The 27,582-nt window shown below is 36.0% G+C and overlaps 2 protein-coding genes and 1 pseudogene across 10 annotated transcripts in view; 1 reads left to right on the top strand and 2 right to left on the bottom strand.

Moving 5' to 3' along the window:
• Positions 1 to 1,066: 1,066 nt before the first annotated feature.
• Positions 1,067 to 14,129, bottom strand: LOC106879545 (uncharacterized). Of its 5 annotated transcripts, none has more exons than XR_016242183.1 (3): positions 10,295 to 11,489; positions 2,265 to 8,218; positions 1,601 to 2,174 (listed from the first exon to the last, which is right to left on the bottom strand). XR_016242183.1 is itself a non-coding variant. In XM_014929180.3 (2 exons), exon 2 carries the CDS (start codon positions 8,044 to 8,046, stop codon positions 6,490 to 6,492), a length of 1,557 nt encoding a protein of 518 aa, XP_014784666.1. In that variant the 5' UTR covers positions 8,047 to 8,218; positions 10,724 to 14,129; the 3' UTR covers positions 1,067 to 6,489. The 5 variants fall into 5 exon arrangements, 3 of the variants coding, with proteins under 3 accessions (XP_014784666.1, XP_089209683.1, XP_052828341.1); XR_016242184.1 differs by having other exon boundaries at positions 10,724 to 11,489; XM_014929180.3 differs by having other exon boundaries at positions 1,067 to 8,218; positions 10,724 to 14,129.
• A 105-nt stretch (positions 14,130 to 14,234) lies between these two features.
• Positions 14,235 to 21,250, bottom strand: LOC106879546 (uncharacterized). Of its 4 annotated transcripts, none has more exons than XM_014929181.3 (2): positions 20,849 to 21,250; positions 14,235 to 16,939 (listed from the first exon to the last, which is right to left on the bottom strand). In XM_014929181.3, exon 2 carries the CDS (start codon positions 16,771 to 16,773, stop codon positions 15,211 to 15,213), a length of 1,563 nt encoding a protein of 520 aa, XP_014784667.2. In that variant the 5' UTR covers positions 16,774 to 16,939; positions 20,849 to 21,250; the 3' UTR covers positions 14,235 to 15,210. The 4 variants fall into 4 exon arrangements, with proteins under 4 accessions (XP_014784667.2, XP_089209680.1, XP_089209679.1 ...); XM_089353554.1 differs by lacking the exon at positions 20,849 to 21,250 and adding an exon at positions 20,396 to 20,530; XM_089353553.1 differs by lacking the exon at positions 20,849 to 21,250 and adding an exon at positions 19,905 to 20,037.
• LOC106879547 (beta-1,3-galactosyltransferase 1-like) overlaps positions 21,134 to 27,582 on the top strand; it is a 28,256-nt pseudogene continuing 21,807 nt past the window's right edge. Inside the window, exon 1 of the transcript XR_016242185.1 lies at positions 21,134 to 21,269. The product of XR_016242185.1 is annotated as a beta-1,3-galactosyltransferase 1-like (transcript). The remainder of the gene's footprint in view (positions 21,270 to 27,582) is intronic.

Below are 27,582 nucleotides of genomic sequence, written 5' to 3'. Positions count from 1 at the left end.
CCCATGCCAGCATGGAAAACGGACATTAATCGATGATGATATACTTCATTTTTGTATCTGGTTTGCAAGATTCTTTATGTGAATTTGTGTGTTGAAACAAATTTTGTTGTATCTGGGGAGAATCATAGTGCCTTAATATAACATATTCACTTTCCACTCATTTATTTATTTCAGAAAGCTTTTTTGTTGCTGCATTTGCAACCAAATCAATGAATTTTGACTCTGACTGTCCATTATTGAAGCTGTGTTCCTTTGTTTTTTTTTTGTGAGATATTGTTGTGTGAGTGTGTGTGCACACCAGGGTGCTTGGGTATGTATATGTGTATATGCATGTATCTTGTATATTCATGTGTTTGTGTGTGTGTGTGTGCATGCCTTTGTGTATGTATGTGTGTGTACCTCTGCTTCCTTGCATGTGCATGTTTGAGTGTGTCTATGTGTATGAGCTTGTGTGAGTATGTATGTGCACCTGTTATGTGTGCATGTGTGTCTCCACATGTCTTTGTATAATCACTATTTTCTAACATTTTCTTGTCCCCACTTGTGCGCCCTGATTCTGTCCTTTTTGTATCATTTGGAAAACTTCATACAGTAAATGAAATCTTGTGTATACCGTAAATCCTCAAGTATAATCCGCATTTTTTCCCCAAAATTTAAAGGTCAAAAATGAAAAATATTTTCTAAGCAATGTCTAAGTCTCTATTTGCTGTCTGGCAATGTTTATTCAGACGCATTTTGTGAAGTCGGGCGTGAAAATACCTTAAGCTATATTTATTTTTCACTGACGTTATTACTGTTATTTCTTTATTTTCTGCAAAGTGCACAAAAAAGCTACACATTTGCATTGTGTTATATATACAATAATAAGGACGTTACCATATATATGTTTACAAACCAAGAACATTATATAGACCTCCTTGACTCAAGTTAGAGAAGGGGTGCATATTATACACAAGGTTTAGGTTTTTCAGAGGTACAGCCCCCTAAATATCCCCTGCGTATTATACTCTAGGATTTACGGTATTCATTTTACAAGTTTAGCAAACAGAAGGATATAATTTTCATCATTTTTAATAAGTTTGCCTTTAATATATTTTTATGTTTTTAGATACAACAGAGTTTTTATAAACTAAATATTTAAAAGAAATGGGTTCCATTGATGTGAATGGAAGTGCTGTATTTAGTCATTTATTATTTCAAGCCAGTTTAGCATCAAGGACAGGCAATCAATCATTTGTATGTTTGCATGGGTAGTCTATTGTAACTCAGATGAACGGAGCTCACTATAAGCAGGAAGCTTTCCAAGTTCATTGCTATTGTTTTGTGAAGCCTTAACTAGAAGATTTATATAGTCTATATTTCAGATCCATTTAATCATAGTTAAGGGATTCTCTTCTAAACATTGCCTAAGTCTTCTATTCCAACAAACCACAAAGAGACTAATCACATCTCTAGCAATACTGACACTGATGACTGCCCCATTTTTCATGTATAATTTGTAGTTGAATCTAAATCTATCATCTTTCAATGTATGATCACCTTGCTCGACCGATTAGTTTTCTGGAGTTTGGATGGGTTTATTGTCATGAATCAACCTATGCACAAAAATGAAATGCTTTTATTGATTTTAAAATATTGTAAAAGAGTTACTTTCAAAATTTTTCTCGCTTTGTGCATGGCCTTATGGCAGATGAGGTTATTTTCTGCATGTCTTCTTGCATCAGTCCAATTCCTTGAAAATTAAGCTCTTGCAGAAAGCAAAGAAAACTTTGAATATCAACGAGATTGATCAAAAAGAAGATCGAAAATGTTTGTACTGTAAATCGTTCCAAACTCTCTGAGTCAGTTTATATTACCATTGTTCAGTGGGGTTCTTTTTTTTTTTTTTACTGTTGAGGTTATGGTAGGTAGTCTGCCTTGATCAAATCTGGTGAGGTAAAATGTCTTTATCTCATAGCATTGACACTGTTTTAGGAAAAGATCCAGTTTTAATTGATATCCAGTGTAGAACTCTACCTCACTTTCACAAATAATCTCCATGGCAAAATTAATGATTAAAAAAACCACTTAAATCCAAATGAACACCTATAAACACACAAAATTCAAAAGTACTGAAGAAAAAACAATGTATCTAGTTTGTGGCTGTAACAGACCTGAAGTAGATAAGGAAAAAGCTCAAGCAAACTAACTAATTAAATGATTGGATAAAGAATTGCCTAGACAACTGTTTAATTAGTTAATTAATATTGTTGGCACTCCGTCGCTTATGACGTCGAGGGTTCCAGTTGATCCGATCAACAGAACAGCCTGCTCGTGAAATTAATGTGCAAGTGGCTGAGCACTCCACAGACACGTGTACCCTTGACGTAGTTCTTGGGGATATTCAGCATGACACAGTGTGACAAGGCTGACCCTTTGAATTACAAGCACAACAGAAACAGGAAGTAAGAGTGAGAGAAAGTTGTGGTGAAAGAGTACAGCAGGGTTCGCCACCATCCCCTGCCGGAGCCTCATGGCGCTTTAGGTGTTTTCGCTCAATAAACACTCACAACGCCTGGTCTGGGAATCGAAACCGCGATCCTATGACCGCGAGTCCACTGCCCTAACCACTGGGCCATTGCGCCTCCAGTTAATTAATAATAATAACAAAAAAAAAAAATTAGCGTGTGATTTTATTGGTAAAATTACTCCTACTGATAGTACAACACACACACGTTAGAATAAGAACAGGATGGAGAAAGTTGAGAGAGCTTTAGTCTGTGGGCAACCAAAGGTTTTTTGTCTGCAAGTGAAAGGAAGGTTGTATAAGAACAGCAATACTATGAGGTAGAGAGATGTGAGCCCTGAATACAGAGAACATGAGCAAGCTAGAGAGGAATGAAGTTAGTATGCTCCACTAGATGTGCAATGTCAATGTACATGCGTGACAGAGTGCAAGTCTATCAAGAGAAAAGTTAAGCATAACAGGAATTAGATGTAGAGCGCAAAAGAGCAGACTGTGCTGGTTTGATCATGTGATGCATATGGATGAGGACAGTTGCATAAAGAAGTGCTGATCATTTAGAATGGATGGAACTTGTGGAAGAGGTAGACCTAGGAAGACATGGGATGAAGTATTGAAGGCTGATCTCAAAACACAGCCTTACAAAGATGACAAAGGACTAAGATATCAGGTGCCTTGTTGTACTCAAGAAGACCCGCTGACCACAACAGAACTGATATCCTTAATCCAGCTTGGTAACGCTTGTCCATGTGGGGCTCTACCCTGTCACCTTTTCCCTCCCCCACATTTTATACCCTAACACTTATCACTTCTCTATCATAAGGGCAGAATAGGCACATGCTACATCCCTCCAGCTTTCTCAATTACCTTTCTTCCCCAACGCAAACCACTTTCATTTCTCGTTATCTTACTCAACCTACTGTCTCTAACAATCATCTTTCTGCACCTTCTCTTCCCCCCCACTGTGTTCTTCTCCATCATTAACACCTCACTTATCTGCTATCACCCACAATGTCCTCACATATCTACTGCAACCCCATCCCCAAGCCTCTCCTAGGTTTCTCTTTATCATTTGCTTTGGTCACCTCAATGCTATCCAATTACCCAGTCCAAATCTCTTTATCACTTCACTTATTCTCACCACTCCCAAAGTCTTTCGAGAGCATGTTCCAACACATTTTCATCATTTCTCTCACTATTGCTCTCCTTATCTTATTTTACTCTCTATCTCACTCTCCTTTCTCTTCCAACTGGGTAATCTATGTATCTACAGCAAGATACATATCTCTGTCCCTCTATACCTTTAATCTCTCAAGTCATCTCCACTCCCAGTTGAGAGGGGGTCTCTGTCTTTTTTCTTCTTTTGCCTTTTTGTCATGCAAGGTACTTGGTGACTACATCAGTGCTGATGCCACATAAAAAGTACCCAGTACATTCAGTAAAGTGGTTGGCATTAGAAAAGACATCAAGGCATGTAGAAACCATGCCAAGATTGAAAGTTAACATCCACTTTCCATACTGGCATGGGCTGAACAGTTCGACAGAAGCTGGCAAGCTACAGGGCTGCACCAGGCTCCACTTATCAGTTTTAGCATGATTTTTGTGGCTGGATGCCCTTCCTAATGCCAACCACTATACAGAGTGTACTGGATGCTTTTTACATGGCACCAGCATTGGTGCTTTTTATGTTAGAGAGAAATAGATGGTATTGAAGATGTATTAGGGCCTACCCATAGTGAACAGTGGAGGGGGTATAAGTAGTAGAGAAGGATGTTCTGTGAGGAGATATATTTAGAGATGGGGAAGACATGACTGTAGCAAGTGCTAGTGAGGGAATTTGGAGAGATTGATATGTGAGGGCATGAAGAGAGTGCATGTAGCACATGAGAGCGTGGAGGGGAGGGGTGGGGTCTGCAGCAGGTGTTGGGAAGATGGGAGAGTTTTGACAGAGGTCAGATAATGTATATGTGTGTGTAAGGCAGGTGGAAAATGTCCGTAAAGGACATGCATGCATGTGTAGATGGCCATGTTTTCACTTAGCTTGATGTGTCTTCTCAAGTACAGCAAATTGTTAGAAGTCTCAGACACTTGTCATCTCTGCGAGGCTCAGCATCTGAAGACCATTTCTCACCACTTCACCTCTCATCTCGCCTGGGTCTACCCCTTCCACAGGTTCCCTCCACAATTAGAAATCAGTACTTCTTTATGCAGCCTCAAGTCTGTCAGTTGTATTTTTGAAGTAATTGTTTTAAGATAGGCCACTATCACCTCACCTACACATATCCTAGGAAATTTCACTTTACATTAACATAGGTTTGTTCAAAGTAACCAAATTACAGATTGGCTGCCTTCAAGTGAGTATGTAAGGCAGTAGTAATAACAACAGCCAATATTTCTTCAGTAACAAAGATGGCAAGCTGGTAGAATCATTAGCATGCCAAGCAAAATGCTGACTTTACATTCTGAGCTTCCAATTCTGATGAGGTTGATATTGCCTTTCATCCTTTTGGGGCAATAAAATAAGTATCGGTTGAACATTGTGGTCAATGTAATCTACTTACACCCCACCACCCAATGTTGCTGACCTTGTGCCAAAATCTGAAATCAATATTTCTATGTCTGAATGTCAACAGAATAAAAACCAATGTGTTAGGCAGCGACAAGGTGCAAGAACCTAGTGCCATCTTAAGGTGGCCTTACATTATAGATTGTTGTTGTTGGCACTCTGTCGCTTACGACGTCGAGGGTTCCAGTTGATCCGATCAACGGAACAGCCTGCTCGTGAAATTAACGTGCAAGTGGCTGAGCACTCCACAGACACGTGTACCCTTAACGTAGTTCTCGGGGATATTCAGCGTGACACAGTGTAACAAGGCTGACCTTTTGAATTACAGGCACAACAGAAATAGGAAGAAAGAGTGAGAGAAAGTTGTGGTGGAAGAGTACAGCAGGGTTCGCCACCATCCCCTGCCAGAGCCTCGTGGAGCTTTAGGTGTTTTCGCTCAATAAACACTCACAATGCCCGGTCTGGGAATCGAAACCGCGAGTCCGCTGCCCTAACCACTGGGCCATTGCGCCTCCACACATTATAGATATATAGGAAAGATAAAAACTCAATACTGTGTACATTGCACAAATAACAGTTACATAAAAGATGCAGTGGAATCTTAAGTAGATTAGTAAAGAACCAGAATTGAAAAATGCTAAGATGTACAGGATAGTTACTTGTATGGGTACACATAAGATGAAATCATGAATTACTCAAATGGTCCACTAGATGTGTATGTCAATACATGTTATCTGTGCGGTCTAATTAGAACTGGGGAATGTAGCAAAAACAGTAGAAAGGAGTTAGCTAAGTTCAAGAACTGTTGACCGTTAGTGACAATGAATTTTTGTCTGGATGCAAATAAGACTATATGAAAATTTTCAGAGAATGCAGTGCAAGTAAAACATAGGTATTAAATTCAGAAGATCTGCAGCAAGGGTGTGTTGGATGTGTAATGTTAGCTCTAATGAAAGACTGAGTAAAAGCTGAATAAATAGAGATGCTGGGAATCAGTCAATGTACAACTACACAGGTGTGGGTAAGTGATGTTATTTAAAAAGGATATACTGGATGAGAAAATTCCATGAGCTGAAAGTGGAGAATAGAAAGAAGTGGTAATATCAGAATGTGGGATGGTGAGCTGGCAGAATTGTTAGCATGCGGGGCAAAAAACTTAATGGCTTTCAGTCTGTTTTTATGTTCGGAGTTCAAATTCCACTGAGGCTGACTTTGCCTTTCATCCTTTCAGGGTTGATAAAACAAATACCATTTGAGGGCTGGGGTTGATGCAATCAGCTTGCCCTCTCCCTAACACTGCTGACCTTGTGCCAAAATTTGAAACCAATATCAGAATGTGGGTCCCACAGACCAGATAGCAATGAATCAACAGAAATGTCAATGTACAGTAAGAAAACCATGTCAATGAGATTGACAAAAATTAACATGGTGTGGTTGATGAAGATTTCTTTCCTGTATGAATTATGAAATGCTTATTTAAGTCACCTTTATACCAGAAAGCTTTACCACAGACTTCACATTTGTGTGTTTTGTCATTTGTATGAATTATATAATGTTTCTTTAAGTCTTTAATACACAAATAGGATTTAGGACAAAGTTCACATTGATAGGGCCTCTCTCCTGAATGAAGTAACTTATGTTTTTTCAAGGTAGAACTTTCTGAAAAAGTTTTATCACAAACTTCACAGTAGTATTGTTTCTCTCCAGTGTGGACCTTTTTATGTCTATCTTTGTTAGATTTTAATGAAAATGCTTTACCACAAATGTCACAGCTAAATGGTTTCTCTCCACTATGAACCACTTTATGGTTCTTCAAGTAATCACTGCATGAGAAAGATTTACCACAAGTTTCACAGATGTAAGGTTTCTCTCCGGTATGAAGGGCTTTATGCCTCTTTAAATTATGACTTTTTGCAAATACTTTACCACAAATATCACACTTTTGTGTATGGAGCATCTTATGCTTTATTAAGTCAGTGTTATCCCAGAAAGTATTACCACAAAAGTTACAGTAATAAGGCTTCACTCCTGTGTGAGCCATTTTATGCTTAGTTAAATCGCTTTTTCTAGGGAATGATGTATCACAAATTTCACATTCATATATTTTATCTCCAGTATGAACCAACATATGTTGCTTTAATCCACTGTTAATTGGAAAAGTTTTACCACAAATTTCACAGTGGAATGGTTTCTCTCCTGTGTGAATCATTATATGCCTCTTTAGAGTAGAACGTCTGTTAAAAGCTTTGTTACACACATCACATGTATATGGTTTCTCTGTTGTATGAACAAGCTGATGGTCCATTAAGATACTTTTGTAAGAAAATATTTTACCACAGATGTTACAATGATATGGACTTTCTCCAGTGTGAATCATTTTGTGCTTCTTCAAGTAACAATTATTGAAGAACATTTTACCACAAATTTCACAATGAAATGGTTTCTGTCCAGTGTGAATCATTTTATGCTTTGTTAAGTCATTTCTTCTGGAGAAGGCTTTGTCACAAAAGTCACATTTGTATAATTTTTCCCCTGTATGAAGCACTATATGTTGTTTTAATACACCTTTACTTGAGAAGCATTTACCACAAATGTCACAGCGGAAGGGCCTCTCTCCTGAATGAACTAGTAGATGGTATTTCAAAGCACCATTTCGAGAGAAGGTTTTATCACAAATCTCACAGTGGAATGGTTTCTCTCCTGTGTGGATAACTTTATGTTTCTTTAAGTTAGGACTTCTTTTGAAAGTTTTACCACAAACATCACATTTGTATGGTTTCTCTACAGTATGAACAAGTTTATGTGACTTTAAATAATTATTAGATATAAATGTTTTACTACATATATCGCAGTGATATAGTTTCTCTTCAGTATGAGACTGCTTATGTAAATCAAAATGTGAAATGTATGAGAACTTTTCATTACAAATCTCACAGTAGTATTTTGTCTCTTCTGCATCAACCACAGTGTCTTCCATTATACTGTGATGCTTTCACACAATGCAACTTTTAATACTTACAATATGACTGTACTTTCAACAGACAATGTAAGTTTTCAGTTTTCTATAAATTCTGCAGTGTATATTTTAGTTAATACAGTTCAATGAGTCCATCTTCATTTAGGAATAGTTTTCATGATACAAACAATTCCTGAAATATAAGAAGACTGACATTAACATGGAGTTAACTATAATAACTTCAGAAATATAAAACTAAATATCTATAGCAGGATAATAGTTTAAAAAGCTAATGGTACAGCCAAAAAAAAAAAATAGTTCTTAACATGTGTAAGATTAAGTACAAATTCATTGGCTTTTCTTTGAAATTCAAAGTCAATGTAAATTCTAAAACATTATCTGATAAAACAAGGAAATGTGTAAGAGCTGCAAAAATACAAATCTTGAGGAAGATGTGAAGACAAACAAGCAAGTTTGTATGGGCACAGGGAATTTCAGAGCTAGTGACAAGTAGCTTTGAAGTTGAACTGTTATTTATCACAGATAAATGAAACTAAAAATTAATGGTGTTAATTGTATGAAAATTGTAAAGATACAGATTTTGTGGATGCAGGATGAATCCAAGCTTGATAGTCATATTAGGCATCAAGAATTCCAAAGTTAGAGATAAGTAGCTTAATAATTTATGGTATTATCTTATTTTAAGTTTAACATACTATAATGTTAAGTAATTTAAGAAGGCAAAACTAACAGTAGTGAGTCATACGAAAATTTAACTGTGAAAGTCACAAGCAAGAAGAGTTTTAATATATGAAAGGAATCATGACATAACAATCAAACTATTGCTAATAGAGTTTTTTTAGAATAAGGCATTACAAAGAATCTTGGAGATCAAATGGTATGATTTTGTAGGAAATAAAGTGGGTCAAAACAACGAAAGTGACATACACAGATGAAGAAATGAGAAGTAAATGATGTATCTGAAGGTTGAGTAATATGCCAAGTAGCAGAACGGACTGTCAAAGGACCAGAATGAGAGAAAAACTTAGGCTCACTTGACTGAAGACAATGCAGATTGGACATTAAAAATGGGCAAAAGCTGAAACAGTAACAAAATAGACAAAACTGGCAGAAATGCATTGTGACCCTTTGCATTAAATGACGTTGGAGACTTTCTGCTAGTTAATTTTTATAATTAAAATAGTTAATGAAATGCATTTAAAAGATCATAAATGTACTTTACAAGTGAGTGAAGTTGTAAAGTCATGCAGTTACCGAATTATTGTTTGATTATAAGCATAAACTTTACGGAATATATTGAGTACTTTTTTTCCACCAGTTCCAGACACAAACGTATTTATTTAACATGTTTATATGTACATCTTCATGGTGTTAACAGTTTTTGTCTGATGTCTACTTAGATTTTAACCTAAATAAAGTGCCCGTTCAGGCGGTGAATTTGCAAGTTGGACAAAATATGCCTTGCGTTATTTGTACAGGTTCTTTATTTCCAGCTACCGTCAACTTTACTTTTTATCCTTTATTCGCCGATGAAATAAACTACTAGTCAAGAACTGGTGTCGACTTAATCGACTAATGCCTCCAAATTTCTGATTTGTGTCCATAGACACAGCTATCTAGATTAGTTATTTACGTTCTAAGTTCGCCTGCGACACTACTGATGTAAACTGAATCGATCCTTGCCTTTTCCTTGGGCAACATCAGTAGCATGGAGCAAAGAAACTAATACAATAACTCTTTCCCAGGGACAGATTTTTTTTTTATCATAGTCAACCTCTGGCCATCAGACATCTTTCAAGAATCGAGCTGACTTTATAATAGGCCACACAGTATTTGTTGATAAGTTGGTGGGTGAATAATTCATTCTCTATTTCACGAGTGCTGTACACATCCATTTAGATAGATGTACCTCACACCCATGAATTAAGTCTTACGAATCAGTCCATTATATTGAGGGAGCACAAACATGAGAACATATTGTTAGTAGTTCTTGAGTGTTTTAGCGGAGTTATAAGCATTCGAACTAGACCTCCGGTCCTCCAGTATTGTAGTATAATTTCAAGAGTGTTTACATTTCTTGATTACCATTTACGGCAATCCTTTAATACTGTTTTAGTAAACACATATAACGTTTAAAATGTCTCTTCACAAAACGCATTACCGAAACATAGATAACAATAAAATACAACTGTAAACTACAAACACAACAACTATCTATGCTAAATAAATAAGACAAAAAATATCTTACATCAACACTGCTTCTTCGGGTCTCGATTTCTTTCTCTTTTTAAACAACACATCATTTAAGTATCGAGGGAACTTCTACGTGCAAGAAATAACAGCCAAATCTACCCCTATTGTCTTAGAAATAGAGATAGCAATTGCAATAAGATGGTAGCGTGTATTTCCCGAAATAGCTAGATAATCTATACCTGAGAAAAAATATGAGAAAGTCAGGGCTGGAATGTTGTTTGATCAAGGATGAAAATAGCTAAACAACAATAAGAACAATACATTCACTATTTACACATAAACGACTGGATTCAAACGAGAAGGTGTTACATGGCCTGGCTGACCGGTAACGAAGACAAAAGTAAGCGATCATTGCCAGCACATGGCTAAACTAAGTAATAACGATTCCTGTCAACAACGGATTCAAGAAGGAATAATATCTGACCTTTCACCTGAACCTGGTGGCAGATAACCGTTCGACTTACAAGAAACAGTCGTCATATTTCCTTCAAATAACACCCTTTTCTCTTTCAAAGAGGGATATATTAAATGATGAAGTCCAGGGATTATTTGTTTGTTAATTTGTTAGCCAGCAGATCATTTTTTTTTCCTCTGGTAGCGATGCTGTTTTTTGTTTCTTGTTCTTTTATGGTAAACATAGGCCGGCTTCTTTTGTGCGGTCGAGTTTTGTTGTTAACTTTGAATTTTTTTTTTTAATTAAGAGGTAGAATAACATAGATTGTTAAATAAGCATTTTTCTCCCATTAAGATTCGAGAAAATCTTTTAAAATACCATTTTTTTTTTTGCGAAGACCGGAGATTAATCGACAGAAAAATGAGGTCACTGGCAACTGAAGAGTTAGCGGTGATTAATCAGTAGCAAATTTACTTTGGAACTGATCATCAATTTTTCTTTTCGGATCTTTCTGAATTGACGGGCACCACTTTTCATTTATGTTTTATATTACTTTATGTGATAAAATAAGAAAAATGTTCAGGTTTATCTTTCGGTCGAAGTTACAGAGAAATTATTTCGTAAAATAGCCCAAAATTATGATCACAAACATTTCATTCACTAGTACATGCCATTAAACTTCAATATTCACCAAGATTGCTCCGTTGCTTTGGGTATAGAATCCTTTCCATTCGTATCAGTAACAACGATATTTAACTGTTTCCAGCAAAATGATAGAGCTACTGTTTTATAAAATTCAGTCACTAAGAATCGGAGCTTACCTCATGATGTCTTCTGAAGAGATTCACATTCTTAGTCACCAAGCTCTAGAAACATTCCAAGTTGCAGCCAAGCTTGAGAATTCAAAAGGTCCGAATGATATAATCTTTTAGTCATACTTTTCACCTGTATCGTATTACTATTACAAATCAAGAAGATAATGGTGCATTTGCCTTTAATTACACAAAAACGGAAAGATGCAAGGAAATATTACAAGAGGTTGCTAAATGGCAAGAATGCATTAAATAGGCACCAGCTGTTAATAGATTTACAATTGGTAGCACAGTTTGGGATATGAATTCACAGAAAGCAGCTGGACAATTAAGGATAGTTGCTAAGACACTGAAAGTATCTAGTGAAGTAGGACATATTAGCCACTCATAGTCAATCAAGTTGGGGTGTCAAGCAAATGACCAGCATAATCAGTGGTTCCCAAAGTGGATGTTAAAAAGATCCAGGGGGAGTACATTGAAGAAAATTGGGATGATGATAATGAGGTAGCCAAAAGGGGGCAATGAATCTAAAAACAACAAAATAATGGGTTAATTAGGTTAAGTTTCATTTGTAAAATACAGTTGTTTTGAATTTGCTTCAGTTGTTTATCATGTTTTGTGTTGTCCATATTAGAATTAAAATCACTCTTCTTATTACAACTAGATTTCTTGTTTCGAATAGTAGATGAAGAATAAGATTGAACAGAATCAATGTAGGTAACTTTATCTTTATACCCTGCATTAACTAAAGCATTCTGCCTTCTCATTAAAAGTGTCAACATTGGCGGATAGTTTAGACAATCTAACTGAAATATTTTTAACATCTGTACTTAGGCCAGTTTTGTTTGTGTGCGTGGTTGTCTGTAATTTAATATCGCCAAACTGGTGCATAATGGGAGAATACTCTGAAAGTAAGGTACAGCTGAAAAGTGAATACAAATGGAATAAAACAAGTTTTGCGTAAATTGGAACACGGATTCCTGAGAGTTTGCATTTTTACAGAAGCATTTTTGTAGAAGTGTGCACATACACCATAAATAAATGCTGTTACTGAAATTCAAATTTATCCTGGAAGTTCTATTTCTATTAGATGCTGTAAATAATCAATAAAACCTTAAACATGAACTTGTAAACCAGACCTATAATGACTTGAATGAATTGAAATATTTAACTGAATCATCATGAAATTAACTTTCATTTCAATGCAATGTTGAAATCAGCTTCAATGTTTTATAACGTGAACTGTCAGTGACCCAGTGCATCACAGGCAGTCTAGTTCTAACTCATCCAGTAGAAGTGTCTCAACTGAATCATCAGTCTCTTACATGTTGCCCCTTTCCTCTTCAATTCATTTACAATGTTTATTGTTTTGTCTACAAAACAGCTTTGTGATCCTATAAATAGTTGCTAATCCATTTTAACTGTTGTTATTCTGCTATCACATGCCAAGTGCTCAACAAATTCATTCTCACCTTATCCCAGTGTATTCTGCACTCTATTACTCTATCATTGATCTTGTACTCCTATTTGAAAGCTCTAATAGCCTTGTTGATCTTGTCTTCATCACTTTTTCTTTGGCATAATAAAACATATTTGATATAAATTGTTAGAAATGATTATGGAACAGTGTTTGTATACACCCAACACACTCTGTAAAATGGTTGGTGTTAGGAAGGGCATCCAGCTGTAGAAACATACTAAATCAGACTGGAGTCTGGCGTAGCCCTCCCCCATCAGTGAAATAATTCTTTATAATTCAGTTTACCTCTATTTCTAACACCTTATAACAAATTTCACAGCTCTAGCATCTCCCCAACACAGGTCATTGTTACTTGTTTCAGTTACATTATGCCTTTCAAATATATCCAGGATATGTCCTTCCTCTAATATAGTGTTGTGCTCTCTTCAGCGGGGAGATAACAGTTTACTCAAAGTAGCTGCTCTCAGCTTCCACCACAGCCTCAAGACAGCTCCAGAACCTGGTCCATGTGTTCCTCAGTGTCCTAGAGAAGATTTTCAAACACTTTCTTGATCTTGGCTTGGTGTTGCAGGTAGAGCAGTTGGTGTCTTTCTTAACTGCATCCCCCCACAAAGTAATCCATGGGATTACAATCGGGGAAATTGGGGCTGAAGAAGTTGTAGAATTCTCCAACCACTTCTGACTGTTTTCAGAGGCATGGCAAAGAACTGAATCCTGCTGCCACACATGGCTTTCCAGCAGCAACCCTCTCAAACCATGGATCGATCATAGTCTCCAGCAGCTTCATGTAGCTGCCTGAATTGAGCTTAAGGCCCTATTCAAAGATGTGGGGATGAATTCTGGCATGTGAACACAGTCAGAAGGCCTGCTGTGACCCTTCTGCTGGCCGCAGCTTTGTAGTCTCTGTTGCAACTGTCTCATCATGTCTTAGATGCTTCGGTGTTCACAGATCATTGAGCAGCAGTCATGATATGAGCATTTTGATACCTGGTGCAAATCATCAAGATACAGGTAACTCTTTACCAGTATAAAAATGGCTTCCAATCCACTGTGTCAGCTTTTTCTTAACAGCTTTAATCTTTATACTTTCCAATGTTGTTGACTATTCACCAATACATCGAGCTGTTCCTGAGGAAAGGAGACAAAAAGTTGCCAAATTTAGCCTGAATGTCTTGTACAGTTCACCTGAAAGAAGATACAATATAAATAGAGTATTTCCATAGTACAATTTATCTTAAATGCATTTATATTCTTATAAATTTATGGTTTCAGACTTTATTCCAGTATACTGTCACATATTTACATGCACAGAATCATAAATTTTCTCTTACAAAACTACTTTAAAATATCTTTCAATTAGTGTGTCGTCATCATCATCATTTAATGTCCACTTCACCATGCTTGCATGGTTCAGACAGAATTTGTTGAGGCACGTTTTCTACCTTCATGACAGAACATATTAAATTGGTTCTTTACCCACAAAAGATTCTTCTAAAATAGAGGTGTGTCTTGTGCGAAAGTGTATCTTATATACCCAAATATACGTGAAATACTGTGTACTCTGTGTAAAAATAGCAGGTACATAAAAGATGCAGTGGAACCTCAGGTGGGTTAGCAGAGAACCATAACCTGGAAAATGCTAGACATACTGGAATAGTTAGTTGTACAGGTATGTGAGGATATGATGAATCACTTAAATGGTTCATTAGATGTGCATGATAGTGTATACCACCTAAGTGGTCTAATTAGTATTGGGGAAAGGTGTAGAGAAAGCAGGTTAGCTAGAACATGAAAGAGGTAGGATATGTTCAAAGAGGTATTGACCTTTTTAATGACAAGGGGTTTTGCCATGGATATAAAAGGTAAACTATATGAAATAATTGCACAGAGTATGATGCTGTTTGGTTGTGTAATACAGATACTGAATAAAAGTTGCAGAATAGAAATGAGGTATGTTAGATGTATGTGAACTGGCATGAAATACTGAACACAAATTGAACTAATAGAGAAACTTGATAGCAGCCAATGTGTGCCATGTGCCAATGCACTGGTCTGGGCATTTAATCATAAACAAACAAGAGAAATGGATGGAAAATTCCATGTGTTTGATAGAGGAGAAATAGGAAGAAGTGGTAACATCATATATGTCTCACAGATAAGATGATTGTCAATATGTTGTACAACACTCAAGTCAGCATAGGAAACAAAGGTTAAAATAGGGCTGATTATGATGGTTTCTTTCCTGCATGAATTATGTAGTGCTTATTTAAGTTACATTTATGCATAAAAGTCTTATCACAGATTTCACATTTGTGTGTTTCGTTATTTGTATGAATTGCATAATGTTTCTTTAAGTCTCTAATACATAAATAGGCTTTAGGACAAAGTTCACACTGATAGGGCCTCTCTCCTGAATGAAGTAACTTATGTTTTTTCAAGGTAGAACTTTCTGCAAAAATTTTATTACAAACTTCACAGTGGTATGGTTTCTCTCCAGTGTGGACCTTTTTATGTCTATCTCTGTTAGATTTTAATGAAAATGCTTTACCACAAATGTCACAGCTAAATGGTTTCTCTCCACTATGAACCACTTTATGGTTCTTCAAGTAATCATTGCATGAGAAAGATTTACCACAAGTTTCACAGATGTAAGGTTTCTCTCCAGTATGAACAGCTTTATGCCGCTTTAAATTTTGACTTCTTGCAAATACTTTATCACAAATATTACACTGGTGTGGATTAGAAGCACAAGATTCTGCAATGTGAATCAACTTATGCTTTATTAAGTCAGTATTATTCCAGAAGCTTTTACCACAAAAGTTACAGTAGTAAGGTTTCACTCCTGTGTGAACCATTTTATGCTTAGTTAAGTCACTTTTTCTAGGGAATGATGTATTACAAATTTCACATTTATATACTTTATCTCCAGTGTGAATCAACATATGTTGCTTTAATATACTGTTAATTGGGTAAGTTTTACCACAAATTTCACAGTAGAATGGTTTCTCTCCTGTGTGAATCATTATATGCCTCTTTAGAGTAGAACGTCTGTTAAAAGCTTTGCTGCACACATCACATGTATATGGTTTCTCTGCTGTATGAACAAGTTGATGGTCCTTTAAGATACTTTTGTAAGCAAATATTTTACCACAGATGTTACAATGATATGGACTTTCTCCAGTGTGAATCATTTTGTGTTTCTTTAAGTAACAATCATTGAAGAACATTTTACCACAAATTTCACAATGAAATGGTTTCTGTCCAGTGTGAATCATTTTATGCTTTGTTAAGTCATTTCTTCTTGAGAATGATTTGTCACAAAAATCACATTTGTGTAATTTTTCTCCAGTATGAAGTACCCTGTGTTGCTTTAACACAGCCTTACTTGAGAAAGATTTACCACAAATTTCACAGCGGTAGGGTCTCTCTCCTGAATGAACTAGTAGATGGTATTTCAAAGCACCACATCGTGAGTAAGTTTTATCACAAATCTCACAGCAGAATGGTTTCTCTCCTGTGTGTATCATTTTATGCATCTTTACTTCACACTCTCTTTTGAAAGATTTACCACAAACATCACATTTGTACGGTTTGTTTGCTGTATGAGCAAGCTTATGTGCCTTTAAGTAACTATTATACAAGAACGCTTTACCACATACATTGCAGTGATATGGTTTTTCTCCAGAATGTTTATGCAAATTATAACGAGAAATGTTAAAAAAATTTTTACCACAAATTTTACAATGGTAATTTGTCTTTACTGCATTAACTGTATTGTCTCCCATCATGTTGGTATGTTTTCACACACAACTTTTAATAATAATAATTTGGTTGTAGCTTTCGAAAATATAAATTGGACATTGTAAGTTCAATATTTTGTTAAACTCTCAAAGAATGCCTTTCTTTAGTTAAGAGTCCAACTTAGCATTTACATATTCAAGATGGAAGCATTTTCTGAAATACAAAGAAAACAAACATTAACATGAAGTTAACTATTATGATATAATAAATTTAAAACTACACAATGACAGTATCTTTCAAGGATTCCATCTTAAAATCTAATACTACATCATTCAAGAGATGTTTAGACTACCACAACTGTGAACTAAAACATAGATGTGCCCTAATGTTGTATACAACATTACAATTTCTAGCATATAGGAGGTAATGCTTGTTTCCATGAAATAATGTCTGGACTAGAGGAAAACATTAAAATTAGTATTAGTAAACCATATTCCTACAAAGCTCTATGAACACACTACATCATAACTGGATGCCCTTCCTAACACCAACCACTTTACAGTGTGCTGGGTGCTTTTAATGTGCTACTGATCTGGCTGTATCTCTGCAGCACTGGCACGAGTGCATTTTGTGTGGCACCTATAAAGGACAACCCTTTATAAGAGGACAATGATTTTACTTAGCTTGGTGTGTCTTCTCAAGTACAGCAAATTGCCACAATTTGTTTAAAGGAGAACTGGCAATAGTAACACTCCCCATATGCTGCAACTTCCATAGACATGAGATGTAAACACACAGTGTGTGTGCATTAGGACAGAATAGCTTTCATGAAGCATTGCCTTATATATATATGTGTGTTCTTGATTAATTTTTAAAAACCAAAACAATGCATGTTATAAAAATAATACAAATAATAGTATAAACCATCAACTTGTATTATTAATTTTTAGAATTAAAAAAATTATTAAACACACACACACACACATACATACAAACATACATACATATATATATATATATATATATCTTAATATATATATCTGAAGTTGTGTGTCTGTGTGAAGTCTTTTTGAAAGTTTATAGAAATCCACATTTTCCACTTTTTCGTAAAAATTTTTACATCAATGGAATTTTCTCGATGTGAACTTTCCAGTGCAGTAATTAGATTTTTTAAATTCCGTTTACTTTGTGTGATTTAAGGGAGATTTGGCTGTTGTTTCTAGCAACTTTTATATTTCATCCCTTCTACCTGGAACGCCATTCTTACACACGCGCTCAACATAAAAATATAGAGAATAAGAGTAAAAGAGGGAGAGGGAGAGAGAGAGAGAAAGTGATACATACAACGTCATAGATTAAACTTTCATCTCAGTATTCTTTACTTATTTTTCATAACATAGATACGTAAAAACACACACAACCACACATACATGACCTGTGACAACATACACATTGCTCTCAATCTCTATACATTTCTCCCTCTCTTCCTCTCTCGCTCTCTCAAACGTATACACGTGCAAGTAAACACAATCATTCACATCGTGGTATATTTACAAAACATTGATGGCCTAACTAGAGTTGTATCCCCCAACTTTGGAAGGTCATAACTTTCATAAAAATGAATATTTTTAAATAAAATTTTCGGTGAAAGTATTTTGGAAGGGGGTAGGGTACAATATTCGGAAATTCCACTTAAATTCCTCTTAACTTCCAGGAAAAGGAATATTTTTTCATGAAATTTTGTACAAATGTACCTTGATGTATGTACATTTCAAGCATGTAGGAATTTTGAAGGAAACAACTGCAGGTTATTTTTGAGAAGTGTTCCCCACTCGGTGGTGTTTCGGAGCAAGTCGTCCATATTTGTTTCATTTTTCTCTATTATGTGCTTATGTGCATCCTTAGATTTCTAATGAAGTAATAGGCAGTGAAGAGAAGCAGTCATAAGAAAACTTTTAACTACCCCTATTCCTTTCTCTTCCTCTCTCGCTCTCTCAAAAGCATACACGTGCAAGTACACAATCATTCAGTAAAATATAACTCATGTTCGTCAATGTTTTGTAAATTTACCTCGATTTTCACTAGGGTGTTAGGGTTAGGGTTTAGGATTAATGTTACGGTTACGTTTTTTAGGGTCAGGGTTAGGGTTTAGGGTTGATGTTAGGATTAGGTTTAGGATTAGGGTTGGGTAATCGTGCAGGTGTTAATCTGAAAAATTACAGATATGTGAAAAGTACCGACCCTGCCATCTATTGTTGTTCTGTTTAATATATACATAGATTATGCCTCCAAAGAAGAGAGCTTGCTGAGGAAAGACAGCAACAGGTTTAAAATGACAGCCACAGACTGCAGCAATTCACCACATTCCAGTAGCTACTTTGAACATAATGCAAAATGGTGCATCAACACCTTCTGCCCAATCTGATAGAATTCTGGCAAAACTGTTTAGCAACAGATCGCCAGCAATTGCTTCATCACAAATTGCCATCCTAGCTCCTGTGAAAAGGGATTACCCTGCTATGTATAATCAGGGCAGCGCAAAAAGTTGTTTTGCACAAGCATTTCTATAGCCAATTACACGGATGAAATTTACGTATGCTTAATAATTTTACGCAAAACAGCCTTCAGACTTTCCCTATTAATTTCATCGTCTTTTGAATTATGAACATATTTACATCATAAGGGTTTTTTCGTTGTAAGGCTTTCTTTTTTAGTTGATTTTCAGCTAGCAAGACTTATCGTAGATGGCATAATAAGTCACATCCGGACAAGGTCGGGTTATACTGCTAGTATATGTATATATATATATATATATATATATATATATATATATATATATATATATATATATATATATATATATATATATATATATATAGAGAGAGAGAGAGAGAGAGAGACAGGAGTGGCTGTGTGGTAAGTAGCTTGCTTACCAACCACATGGTTCTGGGTTCACTACATGACACCTTGGGCAAGTGTCTTCTGCTAGAACCTCGGGCAAACCGAAGCCTTGTGAGTGGATTTGGTAGACAGAAACTGAAAGAAGCCCGTCGTATATATATACACACGTATATTTTCAAAAAATGTACTTTTCATATAGTTTTTCATGTTTATGACGAATACCGCAGTTATTATGCTGGAAATGTATAATAAAGAAGTTAGAAACACTTGAAGTTACATATTTTTAGTCAATTTTTAGCAGTGCCTTCTCGAGATTGTAATATACTCCAAGAATGCATTCGTCAATCATTTCTGTCTGGAACAATTATTTACAGTGAGTGACCTGTGGCGTGCATACTCGCATATTTTTGAAATATCAGGACACCAATTTCGCGATAGAACGCTAAACCCTAACCCTTTCAAAAGATACTGCAGTGCATAGCTCAATTTCATAACATTCCGTTAATGTTTTATTTCAACATTGTTTTCTTTTTTTTAAAGCCTTTTTTGTTTGTTTGCTTTCATTAAATTTTAAAAAAACAACAAAACTATTCAATTTTTATGGTTCCCTTTCTTCAACGCTAGTCCGTTGCCATGGCAACTATGGCCGCAAACAGTTTCGGCTTCGGCTTGTAAGGACAGTGGATTCATTTCATTAGCTAAAATATAATTTTCAATGTTTCTATCTTGTTAATAATGAATATCTCGAAAAATGAATGCATTATTCACCATCAGCATGCAAAACCACATCTGTGTGGATAATTTGAAAAATCTTCAAGTGGTTGGAAGAAAACGAAAACGATCCCGGCCATCTCCACAGTGTCGATGTTGTGCACAATGATTCATGTCAAATATCGGAAGGCACAGTCATAAATGATAACAACATCAAGAACAGATGAAAATCACTTGAAACGTCGATATGGGTAACAACGAGAAAGCATATAAGCCACAGTGCGCAACTGGAATGGCAGTAGACACGAATAGCTGAATAAAAGTTCTGGAAGTTTTTAGAAATTATTGTTTACACGTTTACATTTCCTCATCACAGACCCCTGCAATCCCTTGACACAAACTGTTTCAATAAATAACGTCTCTCTTTATGCATTACATCATTGTGACATAGCAATAATAAACTTAAACTATACCTGTTAACTACCAACAATCAGACAGAAGTGATCTTACCTCAAAAATTGTTTCTTCTATGTAGTATCTCTCAAATCTTAAACATCAAAAACTTAAAAAAGAAACGAGGGAGCTTCTACAGTTATTCGACTTGTTAGATACAGCAGCCAAATCTTCCTCAAATCATATCCTACTGTCTTGAAAATAGGAAACATTGGTTAATATGGTAGCTTGTGTTTATATACGAAATGTTATACTTTTATTTCTTTCCCAAAATAGATAATTTATATTTGATGGGAAAAAATGAGATAGCCATGACAGGAATGTCTTTGATCATAGGTCTGCGTGTTCTTAAACAACTGTAAGAACAACACATCCATCCATTATTAACCACGGTTAATTGAAAATATTTACACTCAACAACCAAATGGTTTAATCAAGACAACAACACACGCTATAGCTGCCGGAAGTAAAGACTAAGGTAAGCGATAATTACCACATGGCTAAACTAAGTAATAACTAACAATTTTGTCAACAATCAATATTGACATGTGTGCGAGATGAAGTCTTTCTACTTTCCGTTTCATTTTTCTTTGTCAGAGGGTGTGGGGGAGAAGAGAGACTATGTGGTTTCTTGAAACGCTAGTAATAGAGCCAAAATTGGCAAGACTTCCACCCGTCCCCACCAAAACCACCCTTAAAAAAAATTTTTTTTTTTTTTTACACAAACCCCCGCTTTTCGGCTACGGGGAATACGAATCTGCCAAAAATTGGCAAAAAATCGACATTTCTAAATTAACACCCCCACCTCCATTTCCTTCATTTCACTTTTTTCAGAATTTTTTTTTTTTTTCCAAAATATGAAGAAAAATACGGGGCGATCTTATGGTACGAGTCCTAAGCTCGCCAAATACGGACATTATGATTCTGAAAAAATTTTACAAAAATTTTTGCAAAACTTTTTTTTAAGAATTTTTTTTCCTAAATATGCATAAAAATACGGACATTATGTTTTGGACAAAAATTTCAAAACATTTCTGTACTTACGATTACGGTTAGGGTTTTAGGGTTAGGGTTAAGGTTTTAGGGTTAGTGTTGGGGAAAAAAGTCAAAATTGAAGAAGTTGGGGGAAAGGGGGGGGGGGAATTTCACAATGCCGATCTTTGGCAAAAATTTGGGAGAAAATGGGAGGGGGTGGGGCAGAAGTCTCTACCCAAATCTTTTCAAATAACACTTCACCGTATATAAAAAGCATACTTTGGAAATAAGCATTTATGTATCTGCTAGTATTGGCTTCGGCAGAGGTCTAGAACAGCACGCCCACATAACCTGAGATGATTCTCATGTGTGTCGCTTGCAATGAGTATATCATCAACGTAAGCGAACACAAAATCAAGACCGCAGACAACTTCGTCTATGAAACGCTGGAACGTACTTGTAGCGATCCGCAAACCAAAACTCATATATAGAAACTCAAAACAACTAAAAGGAATGGTAATGGCACTTTTCGGAACATCGGCTGGGTTGACCAGTATCTGATGATAGGCGCGAATGAGGTCAATTTTTGAAAAGATGGTACAGCCATGAAGATTCACCGGAAAATCCTGAAGGAAAATGAGTGTCGTGGAATCAACTAGACAACCAACAAACACTGATTTATTTCCCCAAAGTTGGGGTTTATATAACTGCTGATAACTTCGAAAATAGAAACTTTTCTCAACAATGCTAAGAGTAAAAGATGTTCTATATGACACATTCTACTAGCGTCCAGAAAATTGATTAATCGAATTGCCCATCAAAAGGAAAAGATCCTATATGTGAATTCTAAGAACCGTATTTTGTGAAAGATTTCTCTTTGACGAAAGTTAGAATTCAAATATTGGCAGTAATTTTAACCAATGGGAAACTAATAATTACACCTATTCGGACTAAGTGACCATGGCGTCATATCACCACTGATAAAGGTTTATTAAAACTTGCTACAGTGTGGGTGCATGTATGTATGTGTATAATATGTGTGTGTACGTTTTATTTTTTTGGATATACCACTGCGTGGCACCTTGGGCAAGTGTCTTCTACTATAGCCTCGGGCCGACCAAAGCCTTGTGAGTGGATTTGGTAGACGGAAACTGAAAGAAGCCCATCGTATATATCTATGTGTGTGTATATGTTGTGTATCTGTGTTTGTCCCCCCCCCAACATCGCTTGACAACCGATGCTGGTGTGTTTAGGTCCCTGTAACTTAGCGGTTCAGCAAAAAAGAGACCGATAGAATAAGTACTAGGCTTACAACTAGCAAGATAGTTTTTGTATGTGGCAGATGCTCAGGAGCAATAAACACTGAAAATGTGCAGAAAACAACCTTTATCACATTCCAGGGAGAAAAACAGGAAGTAGTTGATAGCTTCCGCTATCTAGGTGACCAAGTTAGTAGCGAGGGAGGGTGCGCTGAAAGTGTAGCTGCTAGAATAAGAATAGCCTGGGCAAAGTTCAGAGAGCTCTTACCTCTGCTGGAGACAAAGGGCCTCTCGCTCAGAGTAAAAGGCAGACTGTATGATGCATGTGTATGAGTCTGTTGGGGCAAGAGATATCGAAACTGAAATTGTAATTGAACCATATTCAATGACTGGCACCCATGCCAATGGTGCACTAACAGCACCATCCGAGCGTGATCATTGCCAGAGCAGCTGTCGGGTTTCCGTGCTAGTGGCACGTAAATAGCACCATTTGAGTGTGATTGTTACCAGCGTCGCCTTACTGGCACTTGTGCCGGTGGCACATTAGAAAATCATTCAAGCGAAGTCGTTGCCAGTGCCGCTGGACTGGCTCCTGTGCAGATGGCATGTAAAAAACACCATTTTCAGCGTGGCCGTTGCCAGTACAGCGTGACTGGCCCTTGTGCTGGTGGCATGTAAAAGCACCCACTACACTCTCGGAGTAGTTGGCGTTAGGGAGGGCATCCAGCAGTAGAAACTCTGCCAGATCAGATTGGAGCCTGGTGCAGCCATCCGGTTCACCAGTACTCAGTCAAATCGTCCAACCCATGCTAGCATGGAAAGCGGACGTTAAACGATGATGATGATGATGATGATGATATATGGTGGTTGTCTACTCCTTATGCAGAGTTTGACCACCTCCTGTACCTTCACATTAGAACCATCATGGCATCTAATGTGGCTTTTTAAACCAGATAATGTTTTGAAAAGATATCCACATAGATTGCATATCCAATTTGAACAAACAAGAGCTGCAGATAAATTCTGTGGATCATAAAATGTCTTTTGAGGCCTCTGTTAGATTTACAAACCTTCTAACATACGTTGCATTGAAAGGTGTGCACAGACATAAAGGCAGAATAGTTGGTGGAGGTTAATTTTCCATGGGTTCACAAATGAGATTTGAACCCAGCAAGAGAAAGGCATGGTATATCACAAACCATGCACACGAAAAGGTCATTGTGACTAACATTCTCGATTGTATATATACATATATATGATGCTTTACTATTTAAGTACCTAATTCTCCTGAATTCAAGACATTTTGTGTGTGTGTGTGTGTGTGTGTGTATGTATAAGTGTGTGTGGCAGAATTGTTTAACACATTCATTTTATTGTAATATTAGATATTTTGTCAATGTAGCTTTTTTAACATTAAGTACTGGAAAATTGGCTCACAAGAGCTTTTCTTGGCATCAAGTCACATGACCCAGTTGTTGGCCAGTTTAGTTGCAGGTATTGGTCGGTTTTAATAGTCCAATCTTGTGTTTGCAACAGAGTTTGTTACCAATGCAGGAAAAACCATTTTGGACTGTGAAGCCACCTCATGGCTATATAAACACCAGCTTCTTCTGCTCTTTGTTGATCTCTTTGGACCAACTGCCAATGAACCAAATGCAGCTTTCTTCAGCCAGTAGCCATCCATCTTCATCATTGCAGCAACAAGATGCAGACCACAGCCATATCGTCTGACCCAGCAGAACTGAAGTCATTTGAATGTTTGTTCCAGACTGCAGTATTAACATCATTTCCTTTGGCAATCATTTATTATTATAACGAGTGGAATAAATCGTCACTATTTCAACTTATTCAAATCTTATCGTTCTTCTTTCCACAACATGTCATTATAAATGTTGAACACTCAACCCTTCTCGTTACACACACACATGCACATGCATGCACACACATATATATACATGGTACAATAAATTGTATTTAATCGAAAGAGAAAGGTTTATCATGAGAGTTGTCTTCCATTACACGTCTAGAACGTATAATGTATGGTAATCTATGGGAATAGATACATAAATGGTCGAAATGTCCTTGCAGAAAATGGTTCTTAGTGTGCTGCTTAGATGCGAAAAACAAAACAGTTCAGGTCAAATGAGTACAAAGAAACTCTTCAAAAAATGTTTAAGGCAAATTACTTCTGTTATTTTTGTTTAGCTCTAACATTTTAGATTGTTGAGTGTGATTTGTGGTAAGTTTAGTTGAGCACCACAGAGAGATGTCTTGGTGAGTTCTACAACAATAAGCTATGTAACTGTTAACAAATACATACACCTTACCCCTCCCACATATATATATATATATATATATATATATATATATATATATAATTATATTGCTTTTTCTTTCAAACAATTATAGAATTGCTTCGAAGTACTCAGGTTGAAACCGAGACACTAAATAATAAATAACATAATTCAAAGAAGAAACAAGAATTAGATAATTAGCTTGAATTTATGACATACTTTAATACAACAAATACATTCAGACATTCAGAGCGTATTAAAGGTATTTACTCTTTTACTTGTTTCAGTCATTTGACTGCAGCCATGCTGGAGCACCGCCTTTAGTCGAGCAAATCAACCCCAGGACTTATTCTTTGGAAGCCTAGTACTTATTCTATCAGTCTATTTTGCCGAACCGCTAAGTTACGGGGACGTAAACACACCAGCATCGGTTGTCAAGCGATGTTGAGGAGACAAACACAGACACACAAACATATACTCACACATACATATATATATACATATATACGATGGGCTTCTTTCAGTTTCCGTCTACCAAATCCACTCACAAGGCTTTGGGCGGCCTGAGGCTATAGTAGAAGACACTTGCCCAAGGTGCCATGCAGTGGGACTGAACCCAGAACCATATGGTTGGTAAGCAAGCTACTTACCACATAACCACTCCTGCGCCTTATTTAAGAATATAATAATAAGAAGAAATATATGGAATATATGGAATAAGAATATACATAAAAATATAAACAAGAAAAAATTCGATATGTGGAGTGATATAGCGAATATAAGAAAGTCTTATTAAAAATTAAGGATTAAAAATTAAAAGTTAGACATTACAATGAAGAATTTAAAAGTCAGAGAATATATTTGTTTTAAGAGTTATAAAAAGATATATGATATAACAGGTCATAATAACAAGTAAGAGGTATTTCTATGTCCGTTTCAGGAGTCTGTTTGTTCTGGTAAGTTGTGAATTTTATAACTCACGTATAGACAATGTCCCCTTCATCACGAAAATAGAGAGCAAAGTTTGAAAAAAGATATAGAATAAGGAAATTTTGTTTAAGGTTACATTATGCTGGTCACAAGTTATGGGTTAGATACTGACTATTTTTATATTGACATGGTTAGGCATGATGGGAAAACAGAAATTTAAAGAAATCATAAGTATGTTATTATTATATATTATGAAGTATTCTGGGTAATGATGAATGATAAAAGAGAAATTAGAATGCAGAAGTCGCTATTTATCAAACTGCGCTTTATGAAACGCAGGTGAATGAAATTTGTAAGTACATGAATGAATCGTATCGGAAAATTTATTTAATATACCCGAATTATACGATCTAAGAATAATGTAAGATTCCTTAATGCACGAATTTCATTTATCCATAATGATTTTATAGGGGAGGGTGTTTGCTATTATAGACCACAATATTTTGAAATTAATATTAGTCTCTTAGATTATGTATACAGGAGTTGAGAGTTGTTGAATTTTTATATTTAATGTTGGTAAAAGAATATAAATGAGTTCTATATCTTTTTTGAAGTCTATGGTACTACCTATATAAGTTCTAGCATGGTATTTATCTGATATTACAGTGCATTTATATACCACATTTTAGCATAGGCAAAATCCTGCAAGTGGACATGAATCGGTATCCCTACAGTTACGTATTTCCCTTGTTTTATGGTTGCTATTATCCTTATTTTAGGGGGATGAATTTACTTGATTGATAGTTATCAATACACAAAAAAACATTGTTATTTGATATTGAATTATGTGTATTTTGGTGTTTCGGATATATTTATATTATTGTTATTCACATTTATATTGGATTTGTCTTTTATCAGTGTTTGATATATTTGTGTGTGCGTGTGTATGTGTGTGTGTGTGTGTGTGTGTGTATTAAACTAGGCCAAAGTATATCTGAGTGTTCTAGTGTAGCTTCATCTATGTATTAAAAGAGATTTACTAAAAATAAATTTAATTTGATATAATTAATTGAAGGAATTCTGCCATATATATTGAAGATCTCCATATGGAAAATGCACTTGTTAATTGGGTTTTAGATTATATGGAAGCTTTCATGTCCTATATGTATTGCTGTGATCATAGAAAAAAAAAGATATTTTAAGCTAGTGATGATAATGGTAACTAGTTGAAAGTTATTGGCACTCAGTCGGTTACGACGACAACGGTTCCAGTCAATCCAATCAATGGAACAGCCTACTCGCAAGATTTATGTACAAGCGGTTGAACACTCCA

The sequence above is a fragment of the Octopus bimaculoides genome, chromosome 6, assembly GCF_046866305.1.
Source record: "Octopus bimaculoides isolate indiv1 chromosome 6, ASM4686630v1, whole genome shotgun sequence".
Classification (NCBI taxonomy): Eukaryota; Metazoa; Mollusca; class Cephalopoda; order Octopoda; family Octopodidae; genus Octopus; species Octopus bimaculoides.
The sequence above is the reverse complement of the archived record's forward strand: the minus strand, read 5'-3'. Positions and strand labels throughout refer to the sequence as shown.

What these genes read in the sequence shown, in the direction of transcription:
- LOC106879545 (XM_014929180.3), bottom strand. Translation starts at nt 8,046, where the DNA reads ATGGAAGACACTGTGGTTGATGCAGAAGAGACAAAATACTACTGTGAG.
- LOC106879546 (XM_014929181.3), bottom strand. Translation starts at nt 16,773, where the DNA reads ATGATGGGAGACAATACAGTTAATGCAGTAAAGACAAATTACCATTGT.